The sequence below is a fragment of the Neurospora tetrasperma genome (assembly GCF_000213175.1).
Source record: "Neurospora tetrasperma FGSC 2508 unplaced genomic scaffold NEUTE1scaffold_6, whole genome shotgun sequence".
Classification (NCBI taxonomy): domain Eukaryota; kingdom Fungi; phylum Ascomycota; class Sordariomycetes; order Sordariales; family Sordariaceae; genus Neurospora; species Neurospora tetrasperma.
Genome location: NW_009799104.1, coordinates 358,729 through 379,400, shown reverse-complemented (window position 1 = coordinate 379,400; position 20,672 = coordinate 358,729). Strand labels below are relative to the sequence as shown.

The following is a 20,672-nucleotide window of genomic DNA, read 5'->3' as shown; positions in this document are numbered from 1 at the left end:
CGCTGGTCGTCACCGACCCAACTACTAGTCTGGCCCTCACTGGCTTATCTATGGGAGAGCGGACGGGATCCCGAGTTTTCCAGTGGGTATGGTCGTATGTGTTTGTTTTGTTTTCCTTTAGCTGCTTATAACGTCTGTGGCTGGGTGGCCGCTGTGTGAGTTGTTGTGCGCCCGCCCGCGCTCGCTTATAAGTTGCTGCGCGGGGGGGGGCGGGGATGTCTGCGTGGAGAAGACATTACTGTGTGGTTTGCGATCTTGACTAGGGTAGTGTAAATACCTTAGGTAGTTACTTAATATAAGAGAGAGAGAGAGACTAGTTTTTTTTTGCGATTTCAAGAGTTGTAGCGGGTTAGGTACATAGGTAGAGGGGTCTTGGCTGTTGCGGGACTGGATGGCTGGATGGTAGCTTGGCTGGCTGGATGGCTGGATGGCTGGCAGCTTGGCTATGAATGTCTATCCGCAGTATTCGGGCACGAACTGCAGGGAAATGCAAAGAGATACTCAAAGAGAGTTATACATTCCTAGTGCATTTTATTACTGGATAGGTTATGGGTTTGCACATTATGCTAGAAAGGGTCAGGTATCTGTCTGCTTTTTTTTTTCCCCTACTCGTCTGCATTTATTCACTTCCCCCCTTTTGCTGCAAAATACGTATAGTTTGCTTGATGGTATGATCTGGCCGTAGTTGGATGGTCACAGTTTGCATAGAATGACCCTAAAATGACCAAACCTGGCTGTCGTTGTGTTACTCACTAAAGAGATGTTGGAGACGGCATTTGACGGGATTGTGAGTTACTCAAGTTTGACTCTCGATAGCGTACATGATAGGACGAAGATGGAAGGGCAGCGGCATGTTGTACCTATTTAGCAGGTGTTGAATATCCTCCATCTGTGATTTGATGCCCGAAAATGGAAACAAGCGCAGCGTAGGGATATTGGTGTAGTGTCAGTGAATGGGAAGTCAGGTGAATGAGCGCTAAGGCATAGATAGACATCTCGTGTTTGCTCGAGTGGGAGGTTGTGGTATTTTAAATTTGCGAAGATTACCTCTACCTGGTGACGCAAGCTGCAAGTTTTGAACCCAGATAAAAAGCCAAACAAGGCCCAAATATAATGTTGCTATGGTGATCATTAGTCAGTCTAGTGATGCCTATATAGAAGTACAGCGCGTTCGCTTGTCGTCGATCTAGCTAGTTGGAGGCATTGAAGATTACCTACGCAAATCGCTATAGTATAAAACACCAAAAACACCATTCATCACAGCAGAAACCGGGTGCGCGCGTGGGCAAAACATTCACTGCCAGATAACAGAACCTTAAAGCGGGGTGGTCAGTCTGGTGAAGTACAGGCACAATCCTCAGCCAACTGATAAAGCGCGACTGGAACTTTTGGTCCTTGACAACTTCGTCCTTTTGATCTTCCCTAGCAGTTCTCACCTGACCTCAACAATTGCAATCAGCGTCCCGCGTCACCGAACCCGAAACGCAGTCAAAAGAGCAGATGACAAACCGCACCACTTCCTCGCGCTCTGAAAAGCGACAGCGCACTGCATCCCCCAACCTTGCCTCCGACAAGGAGAAGCCTGTGGCCGTGTCGCCAGCCGGAAACACTCCAACCCTCCCGGACAACTTCAACGGCGATCTCAGCATGCTTCCTGACTTCAACCTCAACGCCCAGGAACTTCCCTCCTCCCAAATTGCCCGCCTTCCTACCGCCGTCACCAACTCGCTGCTCGCCTATGCCGCTGCCCGGGACCCCTACATTAACTCCATTGTTGCTCATCAACATGACCTCGAAAGAGCTCGGGAACGCGCCCGCATCATCAAGTTTACTCGTGACTCCCAACGAGCTAAGAAAATGCTTAACACAGAGTACGCCGGTCTTTCCGGCTCTTAGGCGTACCTAAAGGCTTTCGACGTAGTGTCCGACATTGGCAAATGGTTCGATGACATTCTGAAGACTGTTGAAAAGGCTAGAGGATCCGATTGTTCGTACGGGACAAGGAAGAATGCAGTCAAAGCTATGATTCAGATCATGAGGCATATGGTTGTGGCCCTAAACGACGTTCATTATCACAAAACTCTTTTCATGAAGGAGGCGGATGAGATGGAGAAGAAGTTGCTGGAGATGATGACGCACTTTGACGGGGATGAATTGGCGCGGTTGGATGAGGAGGGCTGGACCGATGAGGTTAGGGAGTTGATTCAGGAGACGGGTGGGTATCCTATGTATGGGAGGCTGAATGAGGTGGTGAAGATGTTGGAGGGCGATTATGAGGAGGATGGCGAGGAGGATGAGGAGGTAGAGTAACTGCCACTCGAGTCCTTTGACTGATGAATTGGTCTGGAAGGATAACACCTAGAAGTCATCGTTACGTAGTGATTGGCAGTTCGGGGTTGCGGGGAGGGTGGAACTACTACATGGGAGTATCGGTGGCCTGGGCAAAATTTACCTTCTCAGTCACTGGCGGTGGGATAGATGGCAGCAATTCGAAGGCGGATTACCCTGGTTGGACGGTTTCCAGTTCACGATGCCAAGGAAGTCATTTCAGACTTAAGACTTGAGCGATGGCTAGCCGGCAGCATCCAAATTGAGTAAGCTTGACAAGTATATGGGTGGACGGTTTTACCAAGGTGGACGAAGTATTTTGAAGACAGGAGTGCCTGCGTCTCACCTTGATCACTTGACCGAGAAACATACACCTCCCAACCCATGTCAGCGCAACGAGACATTGGATTCCGGTTTCTTCAAGCTGTTCATATTGAAAGAAATATCCCCCGTGCAGCAGATAACTGTGTAAAAAGTGATGTTCTGGTACGGTCAAGAAAGAAGAGAGCAGTCTGTGGGATGGACGCGCACGTGACACACTGAGCAGAGAGACCCAAAAGAGGCAACGACGAGAGGGTTGTGAAGGTGAGACGAGCAAAAGGTCCGCTTTCTGGGCAGCTCCATGTCGCTGTTTTCGTCCAGCAGTGCTTGAAGCATCGTCCTCAAACGGTCTTGCCTATTCCAGCTGATGTGTCTTCCATGTCCGTGTTTGCGCCCTCATGGAACAATCACGACAACGGAGGGAAGCGCAACCCAATCTTCAGGTCAGTTCAAGAAACAGCGAAACGGAATCCAGAACCGAGTTCGGACTGGAGGGCGGGTGCGAATGTCATGCGTGTCTGCCTGCATGATGGCAGCGGGGTGGCATCTCCAATCGCTGCACGTCCGCATCACCATTTGCACCATTTTCACTGCGCCCTACACGAAACATCAATCATCCCGCCGTCGATCTCCTCGCTTTCAATTTCTCTTGTTTCTTGTTAATAGGCTTCAATTACCTTGACTTGAACAACATCAACTGCCGCGAGACTTGGTAGACTCCACTCCCTCGCCCACTCATCCACTTCCTTGTCTGCCCCCATTGGCAATTCCAACAAGCTCCCTTCGATTAGAATGCTGATTCAGGACCCTGAGTTCCATAACCGCCCCTTCATCGTCAGCCGGAGAATCAGCGATGTGCTTACCATAGCACCAATGGCGAAAAGGCGCTTTGAAGCGGCCGCTGTTCTGACCGCTTCCTAGAAGTCAACAGTCAACACAGCATGGACACTCGACAATTACAAGGCCGATTATGAGGTAGGGCGCAAGAACGAGACCCCATGTGTGTCACATGATGCTGAACTAACACAGCTCTCGATGTTAGTGGACTACGCTTTCTCTCGATCCTCATTTCTTTCTTCCGCGAGTCATCGTGATCTCACAACATGCAAGTGCCAGCTGAACTCTCCAAGAGGACATCATGCGGTTCCGTACCACGCAATAATCTCCTCAAGACATTTTTCAGACGGAATTACGTCTAGGTATCTAGCAGGCCCTGATTTAGGGAATCAATTTGTTTCGACAGATCTGGCGAACTGGGTAAGCTTCCTTGGGACAAGTGTGCACTAACAAGCTAACATTACGTGGAAACTCTGGACAGGAAGATAACAAACCAATTACCAACCTATTTACCCCGAAGCTTTTGCCCAATTCCCACGACGGCCTTGTTGGTTTTGCCATAGCAACGTAGCCAATAAAGTCTGAGGGCGGTAACAACAACCATGAGGGTCCAACGGTCGCCCATCTCCCCTGAAGCAGCCGCCCCCTTCAGCTCCAACACAAACAAGTGGTTAACAGACATTACATTGCAAAACGTAAGGTCGGCGAGTACCTCGATTTCCTCTTGTGTCGAATAGGAGGATGAAGCTGAGGTGGACGAGGGTGGCGGCCGAACGAGAATAAACCGGGCGTGCTGGGTGTTGGTTTTGTCCTTCCCGGTCAACTTCCTCCACTCAAATTCCTCGCGACTTTTCATCTTAAGGCCGACCTCGATGGAGAATCGGAACGATACGGTACCGTCGCTGGTTTTTTTGGCGTACATGATTTCGGTAACCAAGTCGCGGGGGTTCTTAACCTCGACGTCCGGCGGCGGCGGCAGCATGATGAGACTCTTTACGCTAAAGGTCGACATCAAAAGGGGTTCTCGATCTTCGTCGCCGGCGGCCGCCAAGATAGGGGCGTTGGTCTTGGTCCCGTTCCGGAGGTAGAGGCCCGGCCTGAAATGGAGCGGTCCTCTGGGGGTAAGGCCGTGGTGTATCTCGACGACATACAAGAAGTCGTTTTTGTCCGCACCGCAGAGTTTCATCGTGGTCACTGCGTCGATGACACCAGAGAAATTGCCGTAGAGATTGATGACCGGAGGGAACGGGCGATATCCCGAAAACCATGCTGAAGGCATCCTGCTCGATGCCGGACGGACGTCATCGTCGTCGTCGTCGTCCAACGATGTTATGCTCTCGGTGCTATGCATGATGCGGACCCCAAGCTGTTATTGACTATGGAAAAGGTTCAGTGTTTGGTGAGCAGATCATGAAGGGAGCAAAGAAATGCCAAAGGCCGCCCCGCGCTGGCTTTATCGCCGAGGCCACACAGTCAAACTGGTGACGCCATGGTGCCAACGACTAAAGAGACACTGAGCAGCTGATGCACTCGATACCGTATTTCCGCTGCAACTATGAACCAACAGTTAGTTCTGAGGAGATCAGGGTAACATCGAAAATTCGTCTGCCTAATTCTGGGGCCTTGGAACCAACAAATCGCTGCCGCGGAATGGACCCCGGCTGAGGCATTTTTGCAATGAAGAAGTCGGACCACGCCGCGAGAAAACATGTGAATCCGGTTGGTCGCCAACAGAGTCATACCACCTTTAGCGGAGCTGATTATACGAGCTTGAGTTCCTGTTTTCCAACCTACCCCTACTAATTGCTGGAATGCTGCCTTCTGGCAGTTGAATCTGTGTACTGTTGGATGCTCCTAAGCATCCTACCCCCTATTATGCCTGAAAACACCATTACATGTACCGAACTCGGTACTATCAGAGGTGTTCCACCGCCAGTTTTCCACCACCTTCTCCGTTCTCCTTCCAACCCCGATAATGGATTCGCCAAATCCTCTTCAAGAGGCTCTGTCATGTCCTTCTTCTCCGAAGCTCCATGCCATCATCAAGCTGATAAGCTCCATATACCCATCTTTTAGGTGCACGCTGAGCCTGCGCCTTCGCCTCAAATGTCACGATGTGCAGTCAACTGAGTGTTTAGTCCCCCGCGATAGCTATACAAGACTTCTATTTAGCAAAATCAACTGGCTGGCACGGCAGGAAGGATACTCCACAAGTAATCCTTGGTCCCATTATCCTCAAACTGCACGATATTCGCGCTATTGGCAGTTGAAATGCCATCCACGCCGGCAAAGAGACCGCTATTCCTATTCTTTAGCAAGAAAAGGCCTTTCCCTTGGGAGACGATCCGCCAAAGATGGTCGCTGGTGCCGTTATCCTCATACTGCTGAAGCACGGCACTATTGGCAGTTGAGGCACCCTGCACGCCTAGCAAGAGACCGCTGTTGAGGTTCCTGATCTTGAACCAGCCGCCCGGGGCGCGGACAAACTCCCACAGGTGGTCGCGTGTACCGTTGTCCTCGTACTGCTGGATGTTGGCGCTGTTGGCCGTCGACATGCCGGCAACCCCCATGAGCTTTCCGCTGTTCTCGTTGCGCAGCTGGAACACGGCCGAAGTCCAAACTTCAAATTCGGACAGACCCCAGCCGTTGCCGGCGCCCGGGTTGGGTGCGACCACCCGTAGTTGTGAGGTGACGATGGTCGGAAAGGTGATTTTGGTCTGGCTGTTCGATGTGGGAGCAGACCTGCTGCGTTACTGGTTGAGCACCGTGATCCAGGCGTCGCCGGTCCAATACTGAAGGTCGTAGCTGGCCGGCCGCCGAACGCCGCCGCCGTCGTCGTAAAAGTACAATCTGACGTCCGACACGGCCTGAGGTCGCCGGAGGTCGAGGGCGAAGTAGTCTTGCGCATTGGGACTGGCGTAGGAGGTCCAGCGGCTGTTCTCCGTGATTCCGGTGCGTCAGACAATGCCGTCATTGGGTTCACCACCAAGGTGTCGTCAGGCTGAGCATGCAGGCCGATGAGGCCGGCGATGATGTTGTCCACAAAGGTGGAATGGTTGTAGTCCTCGCTGTGGTCGGAGCTGTCGTACATCCAGACATCTGCATCAGGATCATGCGCCTCGGCCACATATGGCTGGCCGTTCTTGTATTGGGTCGCAGCGTACCCTCCCAGCAAGCCGAGGTAGTCTGCCGCGGAAAAGTACGTCTGCGCAGGATAGTCGTTCAGCAGGTTCTCCACCGCCGTCAGCGTTTGCGAGGTGGCAAAAGGCCACGAGGGACCGTCCCATCGGCAGTACGTAGTGGCTTCGTGCATATACAACTTGCTGCGGCGCTCAGCCGTCGTGGGTCCATATCTGGCGGAAAAGCCCTGGGAGTCCTTCAGCTGCGCAAAGGCTGCCGAGTGACTGGCGGCCGTGGGCAAGTTGAACATTTACGGCAAATAACCCATGATCTCGCGTGTCGTCAGCAGCGCTCCAGACGGATTGTTGTCGCGGGCCCGGTGCTTGTAGTTCTGGGCGTTCGTGTCCCACAATATATGCTGCACCGCCTTCTGCAACGCATCAGCGCGCTGTGTGTACTCCGTGCTGATGTCCCGATTGCCGGCTAGGGCAGCAATGGCGGCAATAGCGCGCGCATCACCATACTGATACGAGTTGATGGTCGGGCGGTAGCCAGCACCACCATGATACGGATCGCTCGACTCGTACGACGCAGCCGTGTACTCGGTGGCGTCCCAGACCGGAACCTGCCAGTACAAACCAAGAGAACTGTTGAAGTGGTTGTCCCACCCGCGGTACTGCTTGACCGGGCAGGTTTTCCAGTTGGCCTTCGACAAAGTCTCGATCACCTGTGGTCAGATACTGCCGCCAGAGAGCACTAGCAGCCCAGAAACTGTACTCGTGGGCCCAGTCGCTCGTATCGGCGTTGACATTATCTGTGGTCGGCTTGGAAAACGTGCCGGGGCCGGCTAACCAGTAGTTGGCGACGCCCTGGCCGTACCGGTGGTTGCGCAGCCAGCGGCCCTCGGTTATGTGATGGCCGGCAGCGGCTACCACGCCGCCGTATGGAGCACCGTAGTCAACTGGGTGCAGGAACTCGCTTGCCGTGTACCCGTATTGGGCACCGGTGTAGACGAGATGTTCCTTGTAGGTTTGGTAGCGGTAGTAGTACAAATACACTGCTTGGATTTGGGCGTCAGGGACGTCGAGAAAGGGGATGTTTTCTTCGAACCAGTCTGGATCTTCAAGACCGGTTAGCAGGGAGGTGTGGTTGAGGAAGTTGGTTCCCAACGCCGCTATGGGCTGATAGAAGAGCGTCAAGGCAAAGACGACACTCATGTCCACGCGGCTTGGGGCATACATGGTGCGTATCAGCATTACGTTCAGCGACTGTGTTGGAGTCGATGATATGAAACTAATTAAGACGAAGATGGGGAAAAGGCCATGATAAATTGCAGAGAACAAGGGAAGAAGGGGGTGAATGAGGTTCACGAGGTTATGAACATGACCTATGTGGAAAACGATAGGAAATCCACCGACTATATTGACAAGGCTGTATGATATGATAGCCCTGTAACACTTCAACAGACGTTGTGGCTGAATTCAAGTTGAACGAACAGTCACAGAGATACCCGCTAGTCACAGGCTCGGTTTTGAAGGCCTGACGAGTATACCTAAGGTAGGTACCTACCTCTATGTGTAGAGAGAAAGGTAGGAATCATGGAAGGATGGATCGCAGCGATACAGACATGGAGACACATTTAACTCACCTTTTACGTATCCTAACATAAAGCTGACGGGGAGTTCACCTCAATATGGGATTGATGTACCACATCTCGCCAAGACGGACATGGTCATAGAACTGATCCCTAGAGGTAGTGGTAACTATCATCGCCTTTCGAAGGTGGACAATCGAGGCAGTAAACTTGAGGCCACGACAATTGCTTGATTCGCCAATGAGGTTCACTGAGGAAGCTCCATATTGGAGGCAGAGGTGAGGTGAGATTAGAGTGCCCTTGAGATCCTCCAGGTGAGCTGGCCGCCCATGCCACTGTCTTTTCCCTGAATTTGACATGTCCGGATCCAATGAAAGGAAACTTTCGCGGGATGCGGCTTACGGGGTCTAGAGGTACATATACCACAAGCAACGTCAAGAAGTCCGCCTTGAACAAAAGTCACATCATGTCAGTCGATGTACGCCCTTCCTTTGAATTGCTAAAGAACCTAACTGCTAACACTCCCCCGCAAGGTCTAGTAATAGAGGCAGCCAACAAGCCTCAGATGTCTCCAACGTAGAGCCGAAAAGCCTAGCTAGTGCTTACAACATGTATAGACGAGCTTACTTGAACGCCTAACACTACCTACTCTGAAGGCATTCCCAGTCAGTTTGGTGATGGTCACAGAGGCCGCAGATCACTGCCTGTGCCGTGAAGTTACACAGGTACCTAGACGTTGAGATCTCCGCGGAAGCCAGAGGTATTTAAATCTGTGGGGTTTCATGTGAGAGCAATGGGCATATAATACTCGGATTTACAATACTCTAAGCACAAGGTAGTATTCCCGGTTCCCTATCGTGGAGAACTGGCCCTCCACAAAGGTCATCATCTGCAGAGTTCTTTGTTCCTCTCAATCTGGGGCATCTGGACCTGCGTCCCGGGCTTGACTTCCGCTGCATGATTGATAGATCGGTGGCCCTAACGATGTATGGGGTATGTCTCTAGATCGTTTGGTACCTTACCTACTCAACTCCCATGCAATGGACTTGGCGACATAGGGTGACCACTAACCCATGCCAGGCGGGCAGATACCTCTAGGCATGTTTGGGGAGGAGGACTGCTCATTTCAATAGCAAACGCCCTTCGAATGACTATCTACCTCTAGGTATGACCGTTGGCTGCCCATCGCAGAGTCTTACGTTATATTCCGGTCGTAGCCATTTGTGGGTGCATACCTGTCGTTGTATGAGTGCGACCCTGTTCCAGCAAATACCCTGCCTCTATCATGTGACCGGGTGTCGACCGTCATCTGCGTCTTCTCGCTACCACTCGTGGTTTGGAGCCTCATTCAGACTCCTCACCAATCCTTTTGGCACGGGCTTAGGCGCTGTTCTCATGGGCTGACAGGATCAATCGAAGAGGAGAAGGAATGAAACCATGTCATCCGTGATTCCAAAGCACGAGATGATGATGATTACCAATTCAGAAGCTTGACCGGCGATACAGTTGTTCCTCTGAGACCATGGTGAAAAAAGCATGGAGTTCAGAATACGCGGAGATGAAGGTATAAGGGGGAGGGCGACGGCACTCATGAACGACTCCCTCTTGCTCTCCAGAGACAACATCAGCCCTCATCTCCTCATCCATCACTCTCAACGAACACACCTCAACAACAGTCTCGCACCCACACAACTACCAACCTTCAGAAATCCTGAATCAAATTACCCCCTACGCCATCACAATGCAGCTCTCCTCCACTCTCGCCCTCCTGGCCTCCTACTTCGGCCTTTCCACCGCCCTCCACCTCCCCGACGGTGTCTGGGAAGGCACCATCCTCGCCAACGGCACCTACTCCATCAAAGCCGCCGGCGCTCCCGACAGCGACTCCTTCCTCGTTGAGCCAACCACTACCACCACCACCACCACCCAAAAGCGGTCCGGGCCCATCGCCAAGCGCTACGTCGGGTGCTTCGGCTACCAACTCGATGCGAGCGGCATCGACGCCGCCGTGGTGGGCTTGAAGAACTGGGCAGGCAGTGGCCACACGCTGACGAGCGGCGACAAGAACACCTTTCTGGCGGTGTCGGCCGAGGGCATGATTGTTTACTATTGCATTGATGCGCCGAGGAGCAGCGGAAACCTCGATGTTGATGATGTCAACTATGCGCTAGCGCAGATGGATGCTACTTGCCGTCGGTACGAGGCGAGTTACTTCAAGTGGGATGGTAGCGTGGAGATTGTCGGCAAGGGACGCGCTGGAGACAATGTCTGCGTTTGAGAAGGGGGTCAGTGGTTAGGTACCTAGGTATCTATCGCAGACTTGGGGTTCAGAGGGGAAGTGATGTAGCAGACGGAATTTTTTGGGAGTCGGTCGTTATAGTTTGAGGAGCTTTGTCGGAATGGGAACGGTCGTTACCTACCTGTACTGTTTGATGTTTGGCGGAATGGAGAGGGTCGCGTGTTAGTTTGTCTGAACTCGTCTAGTCCATTCACTCTCTCCCACTTTGTTTGAAGGGGAAAAAAGGAAAGGAATTACCACTTGATCTACCTCAATTTCACAAACATTGCCTCCGTGACCTTGAGTACTCGCCGTAGTTCCTTCTCGGAGACATACCCGCTGTAGACATATCTGTAGACCTCGAAGAAGGCCTTGATGTTGTTCGGGTAAGTCAGTAGTAAGCAGCTTACTATAGTAGACATCAACTCTACCACACTGCCTGCTAACCACTCAAAAGGCCGCGGCGATGCAGGACGGCCCGGCCCCTTTGAGCGCCACTCAGCTCGGGAGGATTTGTTAATGATTTGCCCGCATGGCACTCAAGGGGGTACTCATCTCTGTAGCAAGCTCTTCTGAGGCCCTGCTAGGTCTGACTCCTCACCAGTTTCCGTTTTCTTTCCGCAATGTCGATATCGCCAAGACTGTTTGAGAGCCTGCTTGAAGTCGTGTTCGTTGTCCTTATTCCAAGGGAGAATGTCTTCTCACAATCCCGACATCACCTCCCGCTTCTCCTCCTTCCTCACTCGTCAATGAAACACCTTGTTTCCTTCTCTTCAAATGTTCTCGCCCAGCGCAAAAGAAAGCTATGCCCTAGATGATGAACCATTCGGAACGCAAGGGCTTCACCTCCAACTTCTTCCCCAACGAGGCTCGTCGATGTAGGTGCTCCGGACAACATGGAAAGGAGACACTCACACGACCGCGCATATTCCATGTCCAACGCAACTTCTCAAATACCGGCCACGATCCCATATCTCACTTACCCACTCACTCATGAGCCTTGACCGAATCAGTTTTGAGGCTTACAACCAAAAAAATATCGATGGCTGACAGGAGCTTTGGTCTTTGGACCCCGCTCTGGAGCTTTCGATAGTGTCCCCAATGTCGTCGATGTTTCCGGCAGGACGACCACCGGTATGCGGCAAGAAGAAAGTTGGAAAGTTTCTATTCGAGAGATGAGGCAGGATGAGATAGAGCTGGAGTCTTTTGAAGTAACTTCCAAGTACTTACCTAGGCACAGGTCGTGTTGGTCTCCGGCTGTCCTATCCCGTATCCCTGGCTGAACTCCTTATAAGGTGGGTAGATACCTAGGTACTTGGGCACAAAAGCATGCACTCTATCTCGTGCCTATTCACTGATTGCCGGCGTAGGAGTAATTGGGGGGTTCATCTGAAAGAAGGTTCATAATATCCAGTCAGACATCTTCATCCTTCGAAGCATAGGTAGGTGTTCGAAGCAGAAAAGATACCCTGTGATAAAATTCCCGTCTTCGGTTCTCGATTGGTCTCAGGTTTCTCGCTGATGCAACCACCTATCTTACTGTACCTCAAAGAGGTATTCATCCCGAAAGCTCCTCAATAGGATGCGGGGAGACGTTTAGAACCTCGCAAACAATTTACCTTATCAGCAAGAAGGTAACATGAAGTCTTGGTTGCGGGGCAGATTCAGGGGAGTTGACGCCATCAAGGTGATATCGCATGCTGCCGAATGGAAGAACCCACGATGATTGGACAATAGGTGACAGTCCTTCGTACTGCCCTGTGGGTTATGGTAGCAATGGGGATATTGGTGTAGTGGTCGATTGTTAGTCAAAACACCACAAGACACCAGTCGTGACGACGGCAGAGAAGGTGAACGAATCCGGTAGTACTCTGTATGACATGAAACCAGTGAGTTGCTCACAAGGTGGTGTGGATGATGACAAAACACTCCGCCTGGGCGATTAATCATCGGCGGCCGATGCGGCCGCTGACCGCTGATGGACTCGGAATTTTGCTTGTTGTACTTGTAAACTCCAGACTGTGTTAATTGCCAAGAATCATTGTTCGACAAGAAGAAGAAGAACCGGATGCTTGAGTTTCATTGATGGTAACGTCCAGATCGGGCAGTCGAAGCGATGTTTGCCCCTCCCCTTGTGTCCCCCAGGCTTCACCATCCTTGCTCACTCTCGTCCTTTAAAAGTGGTTGAATTCCCCCTCCCCGGCAGTTTCAACCTCAAGACATCAACCGGCAGGACCATCTCGACATTGTAGGAATCCAATATCGAGCCGTCAGTCATCAATCCACCTCGTATCACGAGCTTCACCCATATACACCATCCAAGATGTCCACCTCAGTAAACATCAACGGTGTTGAGTTCCAGCCGAGGCTGCTCATCAACGGCGAGGTAGGTTACTCTTGTCACACCCTGATGACCGAGCAAGGCTAACAGCATCCAACTGCCAGTTCGTCGAAGCCTCCGACAAGGGTACCTTCAACGTGTTTAACCCGGCCACCGGCGAGATCTCGTGTAAGGTCCCTGAGGCCACTGAAGACGATACCAACCGTGCTGTTGCTGCGGCAAAAGCAGCACAACCCGCATGGGCTGCCCTCGACCCTGCCAAGCGCGGTGCCTACCTCAAGAAGCTCGCCGCCTTGATCCGTGAGCACAAGTCGACCCTCCACCACCTCGAGGCCATCTCCATGGGCGTGCCCGTCAACCACTTCTTCCACGCTGACTTCGGCGCCGATGAATTCGACTACTTTGCCCAAGCATGGCCGCACATCCAGGGCCAGTCCAGCGTCAACACGCCCGGCTACGTGACCATGACGTTCCGCCAGCCCTTTGGCGTCGTTGCCTGCATCATCCCCTGGAACGCGCCCCTGTACCTATTCGCTGCCAAGGCCGCTGCCGCTTTGATCACGGGTAACACTGTGGTCCTCAAGTCCTCCGAGAAGGCTCCCCTCGCCGTCGCCTATGCCGCGGAGCTTGTCGCCAAGGCCGGTTTCCCACCTGGCGTCTTCAACATCCTCTCCGGCCACGGCCTTCCCTCCGGCCGCTGCCTTGCCCGCCACATGGACGTGCGCGCCATTTCCTTCACTGGCTCTAGCCGCACCGGCAAGTTGATCCAGGAAGAAGCGGCCAAAACCAACCTCAAGAGCGTTACGCTCGAACTAGGCGGCAAGTCCCCTGCCATCATCTTTGACGACGCCAACATCGAGCAGGCGCTCACCGATACCATGTCGAGCATCCTTCTCAACGCGGGCCAGATCTGCGTCGCCAACTCGCGCGTGTACGTCCAAAAGAGCGTAGCGCCCAAGTTCATCGAAGCCTTCACAAAGCGTATGGCTACTGTTCGGGGCGGTAACCCCCTGGACCCACAAACGCAGATGGGTCCTCAAGCGGACGAGGTCCAGTACAAGAACATCTTGTCCTACATTGAAGAAGGCAAGAAGAGCGGCAAGTTGGCCGTTGGTGGCAAGGGCAGGCTGGACGAGACGAAGGGGTACTTTGTTGAGCCGACGGTGTTCCTCGACACGCCTGAAGATGCCAAGATCATGAAGGAGGAGATCTTTGGGCCGGTGTTGAATATTAACACGTTTGAGACGGAGGAGGAGGTGGTGGCCAAGGCGAACGATACCGAGTATGGCTTGTGGGCGGCCGTGTTTACCAATGATCTTAGTAGGGCGATGAGGATGGCCAAGGCGCTGGAGAGCGGCTATGTCAGTATTAACTGCTCGAGTCCGTCGATGGGGAGGGATTTGCCGTTTGGGGGGTATAAGGGGAGTGGGCAGGGGCGGGAGGGGAGGTTGCACAGCATGAATCACTTTTTGGAGGTTAAGAGTGTTATTATCAAGTTGGATGAAAAGGCTTCCTCACAGTGGAATATGTAGAGGGAGAGATTGGTGGTGATGATAGAGATACCAACGCGGAGGAAAATAAAACGGAATATTTATTGGGATGCAGACGTCATCGGATGTGTTTTGAAATGGTAATGTGAATAAGTGTTCTTGCGCTATCAGATCCCACCCATTCTGCTGTGATTCCAGCACCTTTCCTGTTAAGTGACTAACTGGACACCACCCGCTTCACCTCTTCCGCATGCACCAGCTCGTCGCCCTTCTTCTCCCAATTGACACTGTTCTTGTCCCACTCGTTTGCAACACCACCACCACCACCGCGACCAACACACACATACTTGCGAAACTTCCTTGCCGGCAATCGCGCCTCGAACATTTGGTCAATCTCCTCCAGGGTACGGCCCTTGACTTCTGGTAGGTAGAAGTACACCCAGAGACTACGCGCGCTCTTCTCGTTAGCGCATCGTCAACTGATCGGGGGACAGGGGAACACTCACGCAGAAATCCAACACGATGGCGTCCAGATATACCCATATTTCGGCCCCCAGTTCATCGACTCGGGGTTGATAAAGTACGGCGCCGTAAACGTCGTCAACCAAGCCGCAAAGAATCCAATCGCTGTCGCCAGTCCGAACGTGTACGACCGCAACCTCTGCGAAGGGAGTTCGCCGCCCGAGATCCACGCGTACGTCGCTACCATGCCGTTATACCCCAGGATATAGACAACAGCGAGTCCAACTATGGCTTGGCCAGTGGACTTGGTGCCCGGCGTGACGGTATACACAACGGCTATAAGGAGCTGGGCAATACCGCAGAGGATCAGACCGCTGATGAGGAAGACGCGCCGACGACCAAAGTGCGTGACCATAGCCGAGTTGACGAGGATAGCCACCACGCCAAGGGATGTCAAGATGACGTGGTTCTCGAACGGCTTGCCGATACCAGCCATCTTGAAGAAATAAGTGCCGTATGCTGTTGCTCGTCAGCCATCATCCATCACCACCACCACAAGGTTATCATGAATCAAACATACCAATCATATACATAGCCCCTGACGCCCCTTGCACCGTCAACCCACAAACCGCCAACACCGTCCGTCTCCTATTCACCGGATCCCTAAACATATCCCACACACTCGCCCCCTTGACCGTCTCCCCCTCCGCCGCCAGCGCCAGCTGAATATCCTTGATCTCCTCCTCCACCATCCGATCCGTATACGGGCGATGCCACCTTAGACTGCTTCTCGCCTGCTCTTCGCGTCCCTGCATCATCAACCACCGTGGACTTTCAGGAACCGCAAAGAGTCCCACACTAATCACCACAGGAAACACAAAGATCAATCCCAGCGGGATCAAGTAACTGTCTCTTCCATCAATCTTCTCAGTAAAGTTATCTACCACCCCGCCAATCACTGTACCTACGCTCGTCCACACCTGAAAACTGGAAATCATCAGTCCGCGATACCGAGCTGGCGCTACCTCTTGGATGTAAAGCTGCGAAAAGGTCATGTAGAACCCGTTTGCTAGACCAAGTAACAAGCGGCCGGCGTAGAGCCCGCCGATGGAGGTGGTGGCCATCATGATGACGTTGGAGACGATACACAGCAGAGAAGCAGCCCAGATGGTTTGGCGACGGGAAAGAAAAGTGGCGGTGGGGCCGGCGAGAGAGGAAGACAGGAAGGCGCCGAGGGTCATGAGCGAGGAGATGAGTTGTTGTCGGGAGGGGGAGATGTTCCAGCCGCCGGCTACGTGGGGGGCTGGGTGGCCGAAGACCTGTGGATGTTAGTGTCACTTTGTGGTGAAATGGGAATGAAGAGGAGGATGGGAGAAGGGACTGAGGTTTGTTTAAGGTACCTTGAGAAACCCAATCATGGCTTGCAACCCGCCGATTAAACCAAAGTCAAGGCCGTATTGGAAGGGACACATGGACACCAAAGTGCAGGCCGCGAGACACTTCCAGTGGGCCTTGATGCCGTATTTCTCTTCAACTTCTGCGGTTATGGCTACCGGTGTGTCGACGGGGTGTTCGACGTCCTTGTCCACCATAGTGGAGGCTGTGTCTTTGGAGGACATGGTTGGTGTTGTCTTCAACTCTGATTGAAAGGACAAGCACTCGAACAAGAGGAAACTTGGAGTTGAGATCCAAGTCAAGTTGGAGTTGCAACCTTGGGGGAATAGTGGGACAATTCCAATCTCAACTGCATGGGGACTTAAGTGGGTTCGATGGTCTAGAGAGGAGGAGCCATAAAGACCACGTGCAAACGTACGACTACCGTTGGTGATCAACACTCATACGGCTTCGACACGGCATCCAGACGTCCAGACCGTGGCGGCAAGATTCACCAACAGCACAGCTCTTATTTTTCGACTGTGAAGGTGTAGTCTTCATTTCGAGCCGGTCAACCTTCCCTGCTCGCATTACTGCACAACAAAATGTAGCCATTCCCGCTCCACACGCTCCTATACACACACGTCTTCATGTTGACACTCACATCTGACTTGCGGTCTGCCGTCTATTAAGTGATTTTGGCGGCCCAATTCCGCTTCTGTCCTTTCTTCACATATGCATATGGCCACCAAACCGCCTGCACAGCTCCCGTATCTACCGTGGCTTTGTCCTCATACAGCTCTTTCTAGGCTCCTCCACCATGGTTCATCGCCATTCACTACTCCCCCTCGGACTAAACCCCCAATGTTCGTCCAGTTTCATTCTGCCTCCTCACGGGGCGAACTTCCTCATTTATTCAGGTCCAATTATTTTAACTACCGGCGTTTGATCAACCATGTTTGCCGTTAGCATACATGTACATGTCTCACTTATGGATGAGGGGTGGTATCCGTCGCCTGAAGCCCAGCCGGTTAAGTGGGCACTGGCCGGTGACAGGGTGTAGCGAGGTGATCTGAAGATGGAAACCATATTCGCCAAGACATAGACGAACGGTGGACGACAATGAACCAGCGGCTCATTCTGGATACTGTACATCCGGCACGTCCTAAAGTTCGGTTGGATGGCCACCCGGTGTATGTCTTGGATGGATTGGTCCCCGTTGAGTGTGGGGTAATGGATGAGGTTGCAGCAGAACCACGGTTTGGGAGGGAGCTGGACTGGGGAATGAGGGGGTGTAAGTCGGAGAGAATCTGAGTGGACTGTGTCTTTTTGAACCGTCTCTGTTGTGGTGTAGAGGAGAAGAAGCTTCGAGCTGTGATAAGGGCATCGCCATGTCTCGGATGGCCCGAGGCGGACGGATACGAGGGTGATGGGAAGGTTCGAGCTGTGGGTAAGATGTTCAAGTTCAAGGACCCGCCTGACATTCAGCCTCATCTTTGTTGAAGCCGCACGTACGGAACAGAGGGGAGATGAAGGGCAATGGAAAAGGTGCAATAAATCTAGCTGTTTGCTTCCCACATCGCAATCACAACTACATACGGCATGGTATATTCCTCCTCCCGCATTTTCCCGCATTTTCCCGCACTTCTCAACATTCCGTTGGACAAAAGCATGGCGGGACATAGATCTATAGCCGACACGGGATTCATGAGGCTGTGGGACATCACGTCAACAATAACCATCCGAACCGCAGCAATTACTCTTCCTCATAGGCGAACCAGATCCTGGCATACCCCTCTTGCTACCTCGTAACCTCCCACCCACCATCCGTAGGCTGAAAGGCTTCGTGATGGCTTGTATCAGGTCGAAAGGGATGCTATATTGGCCAAGCCAAGAATTGGGTATGACTTGATGGGATACGGCCCTTGAGTTTTTACAAGTCACTTAATCTGCATCCCAGACACTGACTGCCAGTGTCGGCCACATTTCAACAAACAACCCTTGGCCATCAAAGACGTTGTTGATTTTCCTGTTCTACAGAAGACAAACAGAAGAGTTTGCCCAACAGCGCTACTGACGGGCAAAATGCTGTCAGACAAGCTGCTAGATCTATTCGCCCTCCACAAAACGGAGGAAGCTCTGACCAATGTCAATCTCTACAAGCTCTTGGTCTTCACTCTCGCCCTAGTACTCATCGCAATCATCATCGACTATGGCTACATGCTATGGCTTCGCTCCAAGATGCCTCCGGGCCCCTTCCCGTGGCCCATCATAGGCAACACCTTCTCTTTACCAGAGAACAAGCCATGGATTTATTTCGAAGAGCTCTCCAAGAAGTATGAGACGCCACTGATCACCTTTTGGATAGGCCGGTACGCTCATCCCCAACATCACCATAGGTCCTGTCACTAACACATCCCAGTAACCCAACAATCTGGATCAACGACGCCTGGTGCGCCCACGAAATCCTCGAAAAGAAAGCGCAGATCTACGCCTCCCGCCCCCGCATGGTCGTCTTCGGCGAACTCGGCACCGGCCAAAACAACCTTGTTACCATGCGCATCCTGAACAACAATGACCGCGACCACTGGCGGATTCACCGCAAGTTGATGCACCTGGGTGTCGGCATCCAGTCCGTCCGGGGGTATCGAGAGATCCAGAACAACGAGAGCAAAGTCGTTGCCTTGGATTACTTGCGTGAGCCAAAGGAATATGTCAAGCATTTGGAGCGGTACGCGACCAGTGTTGTCAGTATCATTGCGTTTGGGAGGAGGGTAGCGAGTTACAATGACCCGATTATCACGGAGGTGATTGCGTTGATGCAGTTAGCTGCTGATTTGAATGTGCCGGGGAAGAGGTTTCCCATGTTGCTTGAAACTTTTCCTTGTGAGCACCCCCCTTTTCCTTTCCCCTTTCCCCTTTTCCCTTTCCCCTTTCCCCTTTTCCCTTTCCCTCTCTCTCTTCCTCCCTTCCTACCTCTCGACCTACCTGTCAGTCTGTCTATCTGTCTGTCGGTACTAACAACCCAAACATCAAGTCCTCGCCCGCTTCCCCCGCTGGCTCCCCTTCTTCCGCGGCACCAACTACCGCAGCGGCGGCCGCAGCGGCCAAAAAGGCGGGGGTGGGCACTACTTCTTCCACTCCCTCGCCCTCGAAGCCCTCGCCCAATACGAATCCAAGTCCCCCCTCGCCAAAGCCTCCATGCCCACCCCCTACATCAAAACCCTCATGGACGCCTCCCGCCAATACTCCCTTCCCGAATCCGAGCTCTCCTCCCTTACGGGTAACCTCTTCGGCGCCGGCTCCGACACCTCCTCCTCAACCCTCATCACCTTCATGCTCTCCTGCCTTGCCTTCCCCGACGCCATGCACAAAGCCCAATCGGAACTCGACCGCGTCCTTGGCCCCGCTGGCCGCTCTCCCCACTGGGACGACGCGCCCAATTTACCCTACATTAACGCCTACGTGAAGGAAGTCCTCCGTTGGCGCTCCGTCGCTATCATCGGCGGCCAACCGCACTCTAATACCTCACCAGACTATTACAAAGGGTACTTCATCCCGCCGCATAGCTGGGTGCAGGGCAACGTGTGGGCCATCCACCACCATGAGCGCGAGTTCCCGGACCCAGACAGGTTTTATCCGGATCGGTATCTGCCGGGGAATGATCACCACCGACCGTTTCCGGGAGAAAAGGGGTACATGACGTTTGGATGGGGACGAAGGGTTTGTTCGGGGCAGGCGCTGGCGGAGCAGGGGACGTGGATTACGGTGGCGAGACTGTTGTGGGGGTTTACGATTGAAAAGTATAGAGACCCGGAGACGGGGAAGGAGGAGGAGGTGGATATCTTTGCGTATACGAATGGGTTGAATATGCGACCGCAGCCGTTTCGGTGTGAGATTGTACCGAGAAGTGAGGAGATTAGGAAGATGGTGGTCAGGGAGGGGGAGCAGGCGTTGAGGGATCTGAAAGTGTTCGATGGGGAGAGTAGGTATCGGATGAGCACGTTTTACCAGCAGAAAAAGAGGGAGGTGGCGGAGATGCCCGAGTTTGATGAAAAGGGGAATATCAAGATGGTGAAGGTGAAGTGAAGGTGGTGTTTCCGGACTTGCTGTAGGCAGCTACTGGTTGTGACTAGGTTGTCGGCTGGGTTGGGATCTGTGCAGTTGGAAGAAGCTTGTTATTGACGTCTATAAAGCCGTCGTCAAAAGAAGCCAGGGGGTTTCTTTACATCGAGTGGATCCTCGTCCCCGATCACAGCAAAAAAAAAAAAATGAATTGGTCTCTCCCGCCGGGAATTGAACCCGGGTCTCGAGCGAATCGAACTGATGTTCAAGCTTGACAAGCTCACATACTGACCACTATACTACGGAAGATTCACAGTTGTTGAGCAACTGTCGTAGCTGATTGATGGGGACGAACCTTGCACCTAGTACTTATAAAGACATGCATAATCTTGGTGTTTCGCATTTCCATTTGGGCAACACCAAATCTCAATGCAGACAGTCTTCGATACTGTCCGCGATAAT

General features: G+C 52.7%; 8 protein-coding genes across 8 annotated transcripts; 4 read left to right on the top strand and 4 right to left on the bottom strand.

Annotated features, from left to right (window-relative positions):
* Positions 1–1,500: 1,500 nt before the first annotated feature.
* On the top strand, positions 1,501–2,310 carry NEUTE1DRAFT_112565 (uncharacterized protein; the record flags this gene model as incomplete). The annotated part of the gene is made up of 2 exons (XM_009855701.1): positions 1,501–1,879; positions 1,922–2,310. 2 exons carry the CDS (start codon positions 1,501–1,503, stop codon positions 2,308–2,310), a joined length of 768 nt encoding a protein of 255 aa, XP_009854003.1.
* A 1,553-nt stretch (positions 2,311–3,863) lies between these two features.
* NEUTE1DRAFT_68315 (uncharacterized protein) lies at positions 3,864–4,896 on the bottom strand (the record flags this gene model as incomplete). The annotated part of the gene is made up of 1 exon (XM_009855700.1): positions 3,864–4,896. One exon carries the CDS (start codon positions 4,835–4,837, stop codon positions 3,992–3,994), a length of 846 nt encoding a protein of 281 aa, XP_009854002.1.
* Positions 4,897–5,663: 767 nt separating this feature from the next.
* NEUTE1DRAFT_140342 (uncharacterized protein) lies at positions 5,664–7,847 on the bottom strand (the record flags this gene model as incomplete). Its single annotated transcript, XM_009855699.1, has 5 exons — positions 5,664–6,207; positions 6,280–6,425; positions 6,470–6,890; positions 6,921–7,253; positions 7,348–7,847. The coding sequence occupies 5 exons, from the start codon at positions 7,845–7,847 to the stop codon at positions 5,664–5,666; spliced, it is 1,944 nt and encodes a 647-aa protein (XP_009854001.1).
* A 1,835-nt stretch (positions 7,848–9,682) lies between these two features.
* Positions 9,683–9,847, bottom strand: NEUTE1DRAFT_103495 (uncharacterized protein; the record flags this gene model as incomplete). The annotated part of the gene is made up of 1 exon (XM_009855698.1): positions 9,683–9,847. The coding sequence occupies one exon, from the start codon at positions 9,845–9,847 to the stop codon at positions 9,683–9,685; it is 165 nt and encodes a 54-aa protein (XP_009854000.1).
* A 52-nt stretch (positions 9,848–9,899) lies between these two features.
* On the top strand, positions 9,900–10,478 carry NEUTE1DRAFT_148459 (uncharacterized protein; the record flags this gene model as incomplete). The annotated part of the gene is made up of 1 exon (XM_009855697.1): positions 9,900–10,478. The coding sequence occupies one exon, from the start codon at positions 9,942–9,944 to the stop codon at positions 10,476–10,478; it is 537 nt and encodes a 178-aa protein (XP_009853999.1).
* Positions 10,479–12,801: 2,323 nt separating this feature from the next.
* NEUTE1DRAFT_124368 (uncharacterized protein) lies at positions 12,802–14,428 on the top strand (the record flags this gene model as incomplete). Its single annotated transcript, XM_009855696.1, has 2 exons — positions 12,802–12,864; positions 12,924–14,428. The coding sequence occupies 2 exons, from the start codon at positions 12,802–12,804 to the stop codon at positions 14,349–14,351; spliced, it is 1,491 nt and encodes a 496-aa protein (XP_009853998.1).
* Positions 14,429–14,811: 383 nt separating this feature from the next.
* Positions 14,812–16,390, bottom strand: NEUTE1DRAFT_49586 (uncharacterized protein; the record flags this gene model as incomplete). The annotated part of the gene is made up of 3 exons (XM_009855571.1): positions 14,812–15,290; positions 15,352–16,090; positions 16,172–16,390. The coding sequence occupies 3 exons, from the start codon at positions 16,388–16,390 to the stop codon at positions 14,812–14,814; spliced, it is 1,437 nt and encodes a 478-aa protein (XP_009853873.1).
* Positions 16,391–18,230: 1,840 nt separating this feature from the next.
* NEUTE1DRAFT_50205 (uncharacterized protein) lies at positions 18,231–20,234 on the top strand (the record flags this gene model as incomplete). Its single annotated transcript, XM_009855607.1, has 3 exons — positions 18,231–18,517; positions 18,568–19,031; positions 19,183–20,234. The coding sequence occupies 3 exons, from the start codon at positions 18,231–18,233 to the stop codon at positions 20,232–20,234; spliced, it is 1,803 nt and encodes a 600-aa protein (XP_009853909.1).
* Positions 20,235–20,672: the final 438 nt, after the last annotated feature.